The 13,058-nt window shown below is 40.9% G+C and overlaps 1 protein-coding gene across 1 annotated transcript in view; it reads right to left on the bottom strand.

Annotated features, from left to right (window-relative positions):
* Positions 1-8,514: 8,514 nt before the first annotated feature.
* The window catches only part of LOC308491965 (butyrophilin-like protein 3), a gene marked incomplete at both ends in the record, with an annotated part of 100,582 nt that continues 96,038 nt past the window's right edge, over positions 8,515-13,058 (bottom strand). Inside the window, 6 exon segments of the mRNA XM_081036192.1 lie at positions 8,515-8,690; positions 8,693-8,762; positions 8,765-9,390; positions 10,021-10,047; positions 10,337-10,363; positions 10,897-10,917. Coding sequence (XP_080892318.1) covers positions 8,515-8,690; positions 8,693-8,762; positions 8,765-9,390; positions 10,021-10,047; positions 10,337-10,363; positions 10,897-10,917 — 947 coding nt within the window.

Genomic DNA, 13,058 nt, shown 5'->3' with positions numbered 1-13,058 from the left:
CTCATCAATTCTTTGGGCTTGGCACAGAAACGTGAATAGCTATTCCACAGGTGATTTGGAATAGAGGAAAATGAATTAATGTGGAATAAATAAACAGAGATCATGTCAAAAAAGTTTAATATAAAGAACACATCATCCACTGATGCCAGGACGCCTACAAGAGGCAGCATGATTCACATTCACTATCTCTGGTCTTCACTAGCCCCTAGGATGGGAATTCCTGTCCTTGTTTTACAGGTGATGAGCCAGAGAGCTTCTTATTGTCAAAGGCCCTTTGGTTGCAGAGTTGGTCCAAACCAAATGCACCTTCAGCCTTCTTCATCCCTGCCTCAGGGCAGCCATGACGGCTGATGCCACATGGATGGGGAGCCCTCCTCTTCTGGAAGCAATGCTGCTGTCTGCTTCAGGGCTCTGCAGTTTGAAAGGAAGCTCAGTGTCCTGAGGGAGAGTGTGAGGTGTGATTCCCTCTGGGTACCACCCTGGACAGAAGGGTGTGGTCACCTGTGGGGAGGTCTCCAGGTTGTCTGTGTCAGGAGGTGCTTCTTCTTCTGATCCCGGGGACACAAGGGAGGTCACTATGGGAATCACATTTTCCTCATCATTCACATCATGCTGGATGTAGGGCCTCGATAACTCTGAAAACTGATGTGTCAGGGTGTCAATGTGGGATTGATCACTTACATTGAAGAAGGAGATGGTCCCACTCTTGTAGTCTAGGAAGACCCCTACTCATGTAGGGGGTTTTCCTAGAGAAAGGATGATTCTGTAAGGGTTAAAAGTGAGATAACGATGTTCGCTATTCAGTCCAAGCACCCAGTACCCATTGTACAGACACAAAATCTTATATGTCACCTTCGTGTCCATGTGGTCCTGGCACACTCTCACACACTACATTACATTGTATCCCACGTCCACCCCCCAGTAATGTTTTCCTGCCTCGACTCGCTGAGTAGTCATCACACACATCCTTGTGCATCTCTTCTTGCCTGTGTAGGTCATCTCCTGGCAAGTGTTCTTACAGCACACAGTTTTCAGACCAGAAATGTGGAGCTGGGGGTGAGCCATCTCTGGGTCCAGAGGCATCTCCTCTGGGGTGTCATAGGGAGAGAAAGCATGAGTCACTGAGGAGGGACCTGGGCTGGATGCAGACATCACCCCCTTGCACTGCAGACTGGCTCAGGGTGGGATCAGGTGAAGTCCCAGAGCCAGACGCTCCATCAGACATAGACCCCTGCCCCTCCCTCATCTCCAGTGGGGCCCCGCGGCCTCACCAATCCCTGGTGATGCTTAACTGTGAGCTCAATATTAGACTTTGTGAGACCTGTATCATCCCCTCTAACCAGCTTCCTGTCGTCCTCAAAACTGAAAAGCTTCACCTCCTTTCCCCTCAGTCCATCCCCTTGGGCAGTCCCCAGTGACCTCAGTTCCCTGGAGCTTAGCTGCTGACCCCTACCCTGGCTGACCCAGCCCCCTGCCCTCTCCCTTCCTAGTCCTGAGTCAAGGAATAACTCTGGGGCAGCTGTCCCCCGGGATGGATCTGGGTCTCCCAGATTTATAATCTACAGTCCAAAACGTCTCAGTGTTCCTCTTCCCCATATCTGTCTCTGGTTGGCTCCCTCTCCCATGCCCGCACAAGGCTCTGTCCCACTGTCAACCCCTCAGGCATTGGTACCTGCATGTTCCTGAGCCTCTTTCAATTCTGAAAACAAGCAGACAGTGCAGGAGGGTCAGTGCTCACATGGAGAGCAGGAGGCAGGTAGACAGGACACCAGGGCAGTTAAACTTTGTGGGTCTCTTGGGTCCACCAGAGATCTGCTGAAGGCCATGGGGTTCTCTAGCAGACAGCATGGGGTTCTCTGCAGACAGTTTCAGGGTCCCCATCATAAGACTATCTCTGCAGAGACCCATGGCCTCAGTGTCTCAAGATAAAACATACTTTTAAAGAATGACTGGGTCAATGAAGAAATTAGAGGAGAGATCAAAAGATACATAGAACAAATGACAATGAAAATACATCCTAACAAAATTTTTGGGATGCCGCGAAAGCAGTTTTAAGAGGGAAATTTATAACATTACAGGCCTATCTCAAGAAACAAGAAAAACCCCAAATAAATAACCTCATGTGACACCTTAAAGAACTAGAAAAAGAAGAACAAGTGAAACTCAAGGTCAGCAGAAGAAAGGAAATAACAAAAATCAGAGCAGAGCTCAATGAAATAGAGAACAAAAAGTCAATAGAAAAAAATAATGTGACAAAGAGCTGGTTCTTTGAAAAAATTAATAAAATCGGCAAACCCTTGGCTAGACTCACTAAGATAAAAACAGAGAACACACTAATTAACAAAATCAGAAATTAAAAAGGGGAAGTTATCACGGACACCACAGAAATACAAAGGATCATGCAAGAGTACTATGAAGGAATATATGCCACCAAATTCAATAACCTAGAAGAAATGGACAAATTCTTAGAAACATATCGCCTTCCAAGGCTGAACCATGAAGAACTGGAAAATCTAAACAGACCGATCACCAGTAATGAAATTGAATCAGTCATCCAAAACCTTCCCAAAAGCAAAAGTCCGGGACCAGATGGCTTCACTAGTGAATTCTACCAAACCTCCAAACAGGATCTAATACCAATCCTGCTCAAACTCTTCCAAAAAATTGAAGAAGAGTCAGTACTCCCTAACTCATTTTATGAGGCCAGCATTACCCTGATACCAAAACCTGGTAAGGACAACACAACAAAAGAAAACTACAGACCTATATCTCTGATGAATACAGATGCTAAAATCCTAAACAAAATTTTAGCAAATAGAATACAACAATGCCTTAAAAAGATCATTCACCACGACCAAGTGGGGTTCATCCCTGGGGCACAAGGATGGTTCAACATCCGCAAGTCCATCAATGTGATACATCACATACACAAAATAAAGGACAAACATCATATGATTGTATCAATTGATGCAGAAAAAGCATTTGACAAGATACAACATCCATTTATGATTAAAACACTTAATAAAATAAATATAGAAAGAAAATACCTTAACATAATAAAGGCCATCTATGACAAGCCCTCAGCTAATCTCATAATTAATGGTGAAAAACTGAAGCCCTTTGCTCTACGTTCAAGAACACGACAGGGCTGTCCCCTATCACCTCTGCTTTTCAACATAGTGTTGGAAGTCCTCGCCAGAGCCATCAGGCAAGAAAAAGAAATAAAAGGAATCCAATTTGGGAATGAAGAAGTTAAATTGTCACTCTTTAGATGACATGATGCTATATATAGAAAACCCTAAAGACTCCACCAAAAAGCTGTTAGAAACAATCAATGAATACAGTAAAGTGGCTGGCTACAAAATCAACGTACAAAAGTCCATTGCTTTCCTATATACCAACAATGAAATCTCAGAAAAAGAAATAGAAAAACAATTCCTTTTGCAATTGCAGCAAAAGAATAAAATACCTAGGACTAAACTTAACCAAGGATGTGAAGGATTTATATGCTGAAAACTATAAGACATTTTTGAAAGAAATTGAAGAAGACACAAAGAAATGGAAAGACATTCTGTGCTCATGGATTGGAAGAATCAACATAGTTAAAATGGCCATATTACCCAAAGCCATATACAGATTTAATGCAATCCCCATTAAAATCCCAATGGCATTTTTTAAAGAAATAGAACAAAAAATCATCAGATTTGTTTGGAACCACAAAAGACCCTGAATAGTCAAAGCAATATTTAAAAAAAAGAACAATACTGGAGTTATCACACTCCCTGATTTTTGCTTGTACTACAGGGCTACAATAATCAAAACAGCTTGGTATTGGCGGAAAAACAGACACATAGACCAGTGGAATAGAATTGAGAACCCAGAAATAAAACCACATAAACACGAACAGATAATTTTTGACAAAGAAGCTAAAAACATACAATGGAGGAAAGACAGCCTCTTCAATAAATGGTGCTGGCAGAATTGGATAGCTACGTGCAAAAGAATGAAACTGGACTGCTATCTGTCACCATGTATCAAAATTAATTCAAAATGGATTAAAGACTTAAGCATAAGACCTGACACAATAAACTGCATAGAAGAAAACATAGGTACTAAACTTATGGACCTTGGGTTCAAAGAGCATTTTATGAATTTGACTCCAAAGGCAGTGGAAGTAAAAACTGAAATAAACGAATGGGATTATATGAAACTGAAAAGTTTCTGCACAGCAAAAGAAACCATCGACAAAATGATCGTGGCGTTGTGCACCAGAGGCTAAACATTAATGAATGCCAACTATAATTTTATGTGTGTGATGTGATGGCTTGGTGTGAGGTCGGAGGGATGGTGGGTGGGGGGAGGGGGGTTCACAGTGTGAGGGATGTACATGGTGGGCGTCTAAGTATTACCTTGTCTTGTACACCTGAAACTAATAAAAAATAAAAAAAATAAAAATAAAAAAAATAATAAAAGGTAAACTGAAAAAAAAATAAAAAAAAATAAAGAGGCAACCGACTGAATGAGAGAAGATTTTTGCAAACAGTTTCTCCGATAAGAGTGTAATATCCAAAATATACAAGGAACTCATGAAACTCAACAACAAAACAACAAACAACCCAATTGAAAAATGGGCAGAGGACCTGAAGAAACATTTCTCCAAAGAGGACTTACAAATGGCAAATAGACATATGAAAAAATGCTCAACATCACTAATCATCAGAGAAATGCAAATAAAAACCACAATGAGATATCACCTCACCCCAGTCAGAATGGCTATCATCAACAAGACAAATAGCAACAAGTGTTGGAGAGGCTGTGGAGAAAATGGAATCCTCATACACTGTTGGTGGGAATGCAGACAGGTGCAGCCGCTATGGAAGGCAGTGTGGAGGTTCTTCAAAAAATTACAAATAGAATTACCATATGACCCAGCAATCCCTCTCCTGGGTATCTATCCAAAGAATTTAAAATCGTTTATACATAAAGACACGTGTGCTCCAATGTTCATTGCAGCTTGTTTACGGTGGCCAAGACATGGAAACAACCAAAATGTCCTTCGATAGATGAATGGATAAAGAAGTTGTGGTATATGTACACAATGGAATACTATTCGGCGGTAAGGAAAGATGATATAGGAACATTTGTGACAATATGGATGGATCTTGAGAGTATAATGCTAAGCGAAATAAGTCAGACAGGAAAAGCAGAGAACCCTATGATTTCACTGATATGTGGTATATAAACCAAAAACAACAAAAGAACAAGACAAACAAATGAGAAACAACAACTCATAGACACAGACAATAGTTTAGTGGTTACAACAGGGTAAGGGGGATGTGGGGGGAGGGAGACGAGGGTAAGGGGGATGAAATATATGGTGATGGAAGGAGAACTGACTCTGGGTGGTGAACACACAATGGGATTTATAGATGATGTTATACAGAATTGTACACCTGAAATTATGTAATTTCATTAACAATTGTCACCCCAATAAATTAAAAAAATAATAAAATAAAATAAAAAATTAAAAATGTTTCCGGGTACAACCATTTTGGAAGACAGTTTAGCAGTTCCTCAGGAAACTAATCGTACTCTTTCCATATAATCCAGCATTGTACTCTACAGTATTGGCCCAAACATGATTGCCAAAACTTGGAAGCAGCCAAGATGTCCTTGAAGAAATGAATGGGTAAACAAACTCATGCACATCCATACAAAGGAATAATATTCAGTATTAAAGGAAATGAGCTATCATGTCACAAAATGATATAGAGGAACCTTAAGTGAATATTGGTAAGTGAATGTATAAAGGTAAAATTCGGTAAATCAATAACATAATTAAACTTAATTAGTTTGCAGTTTGAGTCACTGTATAGCTCACTATCTACTCACCTGTAATTAAACCTAGCGAGTTTGCAGTTAGATCTTCCCTGATATTCAGCTATTTTCACTTTGTTCCTCCCCTCACTGATTAACTAAAGAACTCTGTTTTGTTTCTCTTCTCAAGGCTACATATACCTTGTTAGTTCATTTAATTAACAGAATTTTAACCTGAAAAGAGCAATTTCTTAATCCTCAGGTGCCCAGACACCAAAATCCAGTTTACAACTTCTTGCAGTATTTACTTTGCCGCATAGTTTCATGCCGTGGTGGCCAAGGCCGAGTCCAAAGTCCAGAGATAACTAGTCTTCAAACAGACCAGACCCCAGGAAGCGATGTCAGCCCTCAGACCTGCCTGACCGATTCCCCCTTTCCTTTGTTCTTCTTGTGTACCTATAAAACCATCTGCCTGTTCTAGGAATGGAGAAGTGGCCTTTGGATAGGAGTCCGCCATCCTCCCAGAATGCTGACATTCTGAATAAACCTGCTCTTCTTTCCACCAACCATGTCTCTCGATTTTTAACTTTTGCAAGGAGCAAGCAGCCAGATCTTAGCATGGTATTAAGTGAAGCCAGTTTGAGAAGACTACATACTGTATAATTCCATTTATATGAATGTATGGGAAAGGTAAAACTATGGAGACAAATGAAAAGTTTTGTGGTTGTCAGGGTTTGGGAGGGAGAGAAAATGTGGGAGGGATGAATTAATGGAGCACAAGATATTTTTAGGCAATGAAAGTGTGTATTTTATGGCACTAAAATGATGGATACATGTCATTATACATTTGTCCAAACCCATAGCATGTACAACACCAAGAGGAAACTGTAATGTAAACTATGGCCTTGGGGTGATAATGACGTGTCAATGCAGGTTCACCAGTTGTAACAAACGTACCTGTCTGGTGGGGGTGTTGATGCTGGAGGGGGCTGCATATGTTTTCGTGTGATGCAGATTGAAAGGGATATGTGGAAACTGTATTCTACACTCAATTTTCTTGTAAATCTAAAACTGCTTTAAAAATAAAGTCTATTTTTTGAAAGAGTAAAGATGGTACCTGAAGGATGTGCTTCAGGAAATACTATCTCTAAGACCAACCATGTTTCTCTTTTGCTTTTGTTATTGACATATTTATTTTTAAAAACAGCTTTATTGAGGCATAATTGACATAAAATAAACTGCACACATACAAAGTGCTTAATTGATATGTTTTGTCTTGTGTTTCCCATGAAACCGTCACCACGAAGAAGACAGCGAGCATTTCTGCTCCCTAAGAGCATCCTTGTTCTCGTTTGTAATTCCTGCTATCCTATGTCCCCTCCTAGGAAGCACTGATGTGCTTTCTGTCACTGGGGATCCATTTGCACTTTGTAGTCTTTTATATAAGTGATGTCACATAGTATGCACTCTTTTTAAGGTTTTTTGTTTGTTTGTTTGTTTGTTTGGTCTGACTCCATTCACTTGGAATAATTATTTTGGATTCATCCTTGTTATGTGTCTGTGTCAATATTTCATTCTATTTTATTGCTGAGTAGTAGTATATCATTGCATGGATACACCACAATCTGTTTATCCATTCATCTGTTGATAGCATCCAGATCACTTATAACTTTTGGTTACTACAAATAAACCTGCTGTGAACATTCATGTGCAGATTTGTAGAGAAATGTATTTCTTTTTCTCTTGGACAAAATACTTAGAATGAAATTTTAGAATAACATGGTAAGGGATTGTTTACATTTTTAAAAACTGCCAAATTGTTTTCTAAAGTGATTGTATCATTTTATCCCCCCACCAGTTTTGTATGAGACTTTCAGTCCCCCCACAGCCTTGTCAATACTTGGTCTGATCAGTCTTTTTAATTTTACTTTAATAGGTGGTAATAGTGTCTCATTGTGGTTTTAATTTGCATTTTGTTACTGTCTAAGGATGTAGAGAATTTTTTCATGGGCTTACTAGCTATCTCTATATCTTCTTTTGATAAAAGATTTATTAGAAATGGATGCTGAATATGTCAAATGTTCATTTGCTTTATCTATTGAAATGATCATATGGTTTTCTGTTTTAGTTTGTTAATGTGGTGAGCTACACTGCTTGTGTTTGAATATTAAAACATTCCTTTGTTACTGGAATAGACGCATTTGGCAGTAATGTATTATACTCGCAGTATGTTGTTGAATTCAATTTGCTAAAATTTTATTTAAAATTTTGCAACTATGTTCTTGAAGGATAAGAATTGGTAGTTTTCTTTTTTTTTTATTAAATTTATTGGGGTGACAATTGTTAGCAAATTTACATAGATTTCAGGTGTACAATTCTGTATCACATCGTCCACAAATCCCATTGTGTGTTCACCACCCAGAGTCTTTTATATTATTTTAATATATTAGTCTGGTTTTGGTATCAGGTTGGCATTATAGAATGAATTGGGAAATCCTATCTCCTCATCAATTCTTTGGGTTTGGCATGGAAAGGTGAATAACTATTCCATGGGTCATTTGGAATAGAGAAAAATGAATTAATATAGAATAAATAAACAGAGATCATGTTGGAAAAGTTTAATATAAGAAAACATCATCTGCTGATGCCAGACCACCGACAAGAGGCAGCATGATTCACAATCACTCCCTCTGGTCTTCACTGGACTCTGAGGTGGGAATTCCTGTCTGTTTTACAGGTGAGGAGCCTGAGAGCTTGTTTCTTGTCTAAGGTCCTTTGGCTGCAGAGTTGGTGCAAACAAAATGTGCTGTCAGCCTTCTTCCCTCCTGTCTCAGGGCAGCTGACCCCTGACCCCACATGGATGGGCCAGCCGCCTCATCTGGAAGCCATGCTGCTGTCTGCTGCAGGGCTCTGGAGCCTGAGAGGAAGCTCAGTGTCCTGAGGGAGAGTGTGAGGTGTGATTCCCTCTGGGCAGGAAGGGTGTGGTCACCTGTGGGGAGGGCTCCAGGTTGTCTGTGTCAGAAGGTGCTTTTTCTTCTGAACCCTGGGACACAGGGCAGATCGCTATGGGAGTCACATTTTTCTCATCACTCACATAATGCTCAATGTAGGGCCTCAATAACCCTTCAAACTGATGTTCCAGGGTGTCAATGAGGGACTGATCGTTTACATTGAAGAAGGAGATGGCCCCACCCTCGTAGTCTAGGAAGACCCCTACTCGTGTAGGGCATGTTCTCAGAGAAATGTTAACTTTATCGGTTTTGTATGTGAGATACTGATTTTCTCTCTTCCGTCCGAACACCCAGTACCCATTGTTGGGAGACAAAGTCACATGTGTCACCTTCCTGTCCACGTCATCCTGGCACACTCCCACACACCACATTACATTGTGTCCCACTTCTATTTCCCAGTAATGTTTTCCTTCCTGGAATCCCTGAAAGGCCACCACACACTTCCTTGTAAATCTCTTGTCTGAGTAGGGAAACTTCTGCCAAATGTTCTTATAGCACACGGTTTTCGGATCAGAAATGCAGAGCTGGACGTGAGCTGTCTCTGGGTCCAGAGTCACCTCCACTGGGGTGTCACAAAAAGAGAGAGCATGAGTTACTGAGGAGGGACCAGTGCTTGATGGAGAGGTCACCCCCTCCTACTGCAGACTGGCTCGGGGTGGGATCAGGAGAGGTCCCACAGCCAGAGGCTCCATCAGACACAGCCCTCGCACCTCCCTCATCTTCAGTCGGGCCTTGGGGCCTCACCAATGCCTGGTGATGCTTAACTGTGAGGTCCTTGGACCTGTATATCACCCCAGCTCTACTACTGTACCTCCACATGCGTCCACTGTCTGACTTTGTGAGACCTGGATCATCCCCTCTAACCTCTCCCTTCCATTCTGAGTCCTGCCCAACTTCACCCTTTTCCCCCTCAGGCTATCCTCTTGGACAGTCATTAGTGCCCTTGGTCCCTGGAGCTTAGCCTCTGACCCCTAATCTGGCTGACCCTGTCCCCTGTCCTCTCCCCTCCTAGTCCTGGGCCAAGAAATGAATGTGGGGCTGTTGCCCTCCAGAGTGGATCTGGGCCTCACAGATTTATAATCTGCAGTCCAGAATGTCTCAATGTTCCTCTTCGCCATATCTGTATCTGATGGCTCCCTCTCCCATGCCCACCCTCGGCTCTGTCCCACTGTCACCCCTCAGGCATTGGTACCTGCATGTTTCTGGGCCTCTCTCAGTTCTGAAAAAAAGCAGACAGAGAAGGAGGGTCAGTGCTCACATGGAGAGCAGGAGGCAGGGAGACAGGAGACCAGGGCAGTTAACCTTTGTGGGTGTTATGGGTCCACCAGAGATCTGCTAAAGGCCATGGGGTGCTCTACAAATGCACCTCCCCCAGCATCTGCAGAGAGTTTCAGGGTCCCCATCACAAGCTAGCTTCTGTAGAGACCCATGGCCTCAGGGTCTCAAGATTCAAAAACTATGGACATGTAAGGAGATATAATGGGGGTAGAGGGAATAGCTTCTCTCACCTTCCACTCCATGCTCCGTTCTCCAGTCTGAAAACCAAAAACACACAAGAGGCTGAAATCACAGAACAGGGGTGTAGGGGAGGTGTGAGAGGAAAGCTCTACAACACTCTTACCCAATTTCCTGGTCTTTCCATGACACAAAAAACAGAATATTCTGGCCTGATACAAGCCTTGAATGCTTGTCTCAGAGTATCAAGCCAGGCAGGAGATTTTTGGAGATGCCCCACAGGCTCTTCACCACTCCAGTTTTATACCCCCAGAGAGCTCATGAAATCTATGGTTCTTTTCTCCACAGAATGCACCAATAAACCAAACCTGTAGACTATTTTAGTGGGTTTCAGGATCCCAATGCCCATCCTAATCCCCCTACCTTTCTGAGGATCAGTTCATTAGTCAATGGATGTGGAGGGACGGGGGGAGTTGAACCAGCTGCCCTCACTGGCCTGCCCATCCTTCCCATCCAGTCTGGAGCCAAGACAACCCCCAGGTGGCTCAAACTGTGGAACAGGAGGGACCCAGGGGAACGGTGGGGAAGGCTCAGAACATGACAAGACACTTACCCAATTCTGCCTTGAGTTTCCCTGAAACAGAAACAGAATATCCATTGGTAGACACAGTAGTGTGTAAGGTACAAACACAGCCCTGGCTCATTTGTCAGGGGGATGAACTGCAGGTGAATGACATGGTCTCATTCCAGAACTCTCCTTTTGTGCCCCCATCCCCACACCCCTCTGGTGAATGTCTCTATCTGGGATAAAAGAAGACATCAGGAACGTTCGTGCTGAAGGGAGGGGCTGACAATGGGATCCTGTGGCAGTGGAGATGGAAGTTATCAGGAAGGGAAGGTGAGATGCAAGAGAAGCTGGAGTGAAGATGGGATCACAGCACATGTTCTCAAGGGTCAGTATCATCTCCAAGGAGGAAAAAACAAGTTCTTGGGGTAAAATCTCCTATTGAATCTGAATATTATTTATTTTGTTGTCTTTACTTCCACTTCTTCTGCTGTGAAATCTTTTTAAGTACACTGAAAGTTTTTTTTACTGGAGTCTTGGTCATGTTAGACATTTATATCAGCCCTACAGATAGTGAAAATCATTGTTCCCCTAATTCTGGGCCCTTTGTGAGGAAGATGGGCCTGGTGGGGCTGTCATTTCCTAAGGGAGCCATTTCCAGCCATCCTGGCTTGAGGTGAGAACTGTGGTTGCTGTGGCCCAGGTGATGGGGTCCTGGAACCTGGGGCAGGATTCCCAGACCCAGGAGATGTGTGGGAGTATCTTTGATCCTAGCACTGCTGGATGCATGAATAAGCGTCGGGCCCCTGCTTCTCTCTGTCACTTACCCTTCAATTTGTGGAAGTAAATTGTCAGACCTATGACACCAACACACAGGACAGAGAGGAGTACTCCCAGTAAAATGGATCTCATGCGCCAGGTTACAGGCTGGAAAATTTCCTCTGAAAAATAATTCCACAGAACCCTCAGTGACCACTGAACAGTAAAAGCACTTTGATTCTCATTTAAGGGATCAACTCATATCCCAAGATTTAAAAAATAGTTTTCTATCATTTCTTCTACATTTCTTCTACATGTTTCTTCTACATGCACTTTTTCATAATTCTTGCTCCATCTGGATTTTATTTTTCTATATAAAATGAGGTATGGGTTCAATTTTATTTTCTTCTAAACTAATAACAACTGTACCAGCATCATTTATTTGAATGGACTTTCCTTCACATGCTGTTACATGCAATGTCAAACTTCTATTTTACACATCTTCATAAGAGTTTGCAAACATTTTATGGGATATATAAAACTTTATTAAAAGACACTAAGAACAATTAAAATAAACAGAACAATATAACTTCTTACAGGTAACAAGAAGAAATATTTTAAACGTGTCTTTATTCCAGAATTGATATATATATTCAATATAATTCTATTGAAAATCTCAATAGAGTTTTCTTAGAACTAGACAAGTCGATTCCAAATTTATGTGTAAGTACCTGGTAAAAGCTTGTAAATATTGCATGTGTGCTTCAAAACAATGATTTTTTTTTTGTAGGTGAAGTCTTTTAAGAATGTCTGTTAGATCAGGACTGTTAATTTCCATATAAAATCGTTTATAATCTTACTAATTATGTTTACTTATTTAATCAGTTTTAGAACTCACAGTATTTTAATTTATCCCTATATTTTTATTAATATTTGCTTTATGTATGTTGAGATATACTTTAAGGTGCATACATATTTATATTTTTTCAGTTTTCTAGTGAATAAACTTTTTATGTTCTGAAATAACTATCCTAATAATGGTTTTTTTTCTTAAGACTTTTTTCTTGACTAATATATCTATAATGGTACTCCTTTGGTTAACATTTTTCTGTTATGCTTTTTCTATTTTAAAAATGTGTCAATGACTAACTCATATGTAGTATAATTTTCTCTAAGAATTGTAACCACTGAGTTTTTAAAAATCCAGTCTGACATTCTTTAACTCCTTTTACAGTTTAACTCCTTTTACATTGATTGTGATTATTGACATATTTGGGTTTACATTTATTATCCTATTATTTTTAAATCCCTCCTGAAATTATCCGCTTTTTATTCTATTCTGTTTCACAGAGTAATGTTTTAGTACTTATTTACAAGTATTTTTCTTTAATGAGCAAACATTTTTTCTCCCTCATTCCTCAAGTTAGCTTTCTTAAATTGTGTGTGAGTTG

The sequence above is a fragment of the Rhinolophus hipposideros genome (assembly GCF_964194185.1).
Source record: "Rhinolophus hipposideros genome assembly, chromosome: 23".
Classification (NCBI taxonomy): domain Eukaryota; kingdom Metazoa; phylum Chordata; class Mammalia; order Chiroptera; family Rhinolophidae; genus Rhinolophus; species Rhinolophus hipposideros.
Note: the sequence above shows the minus strand (reverse complement) of the source record. Positions and strands in the feature narration are given on the sequence as shown.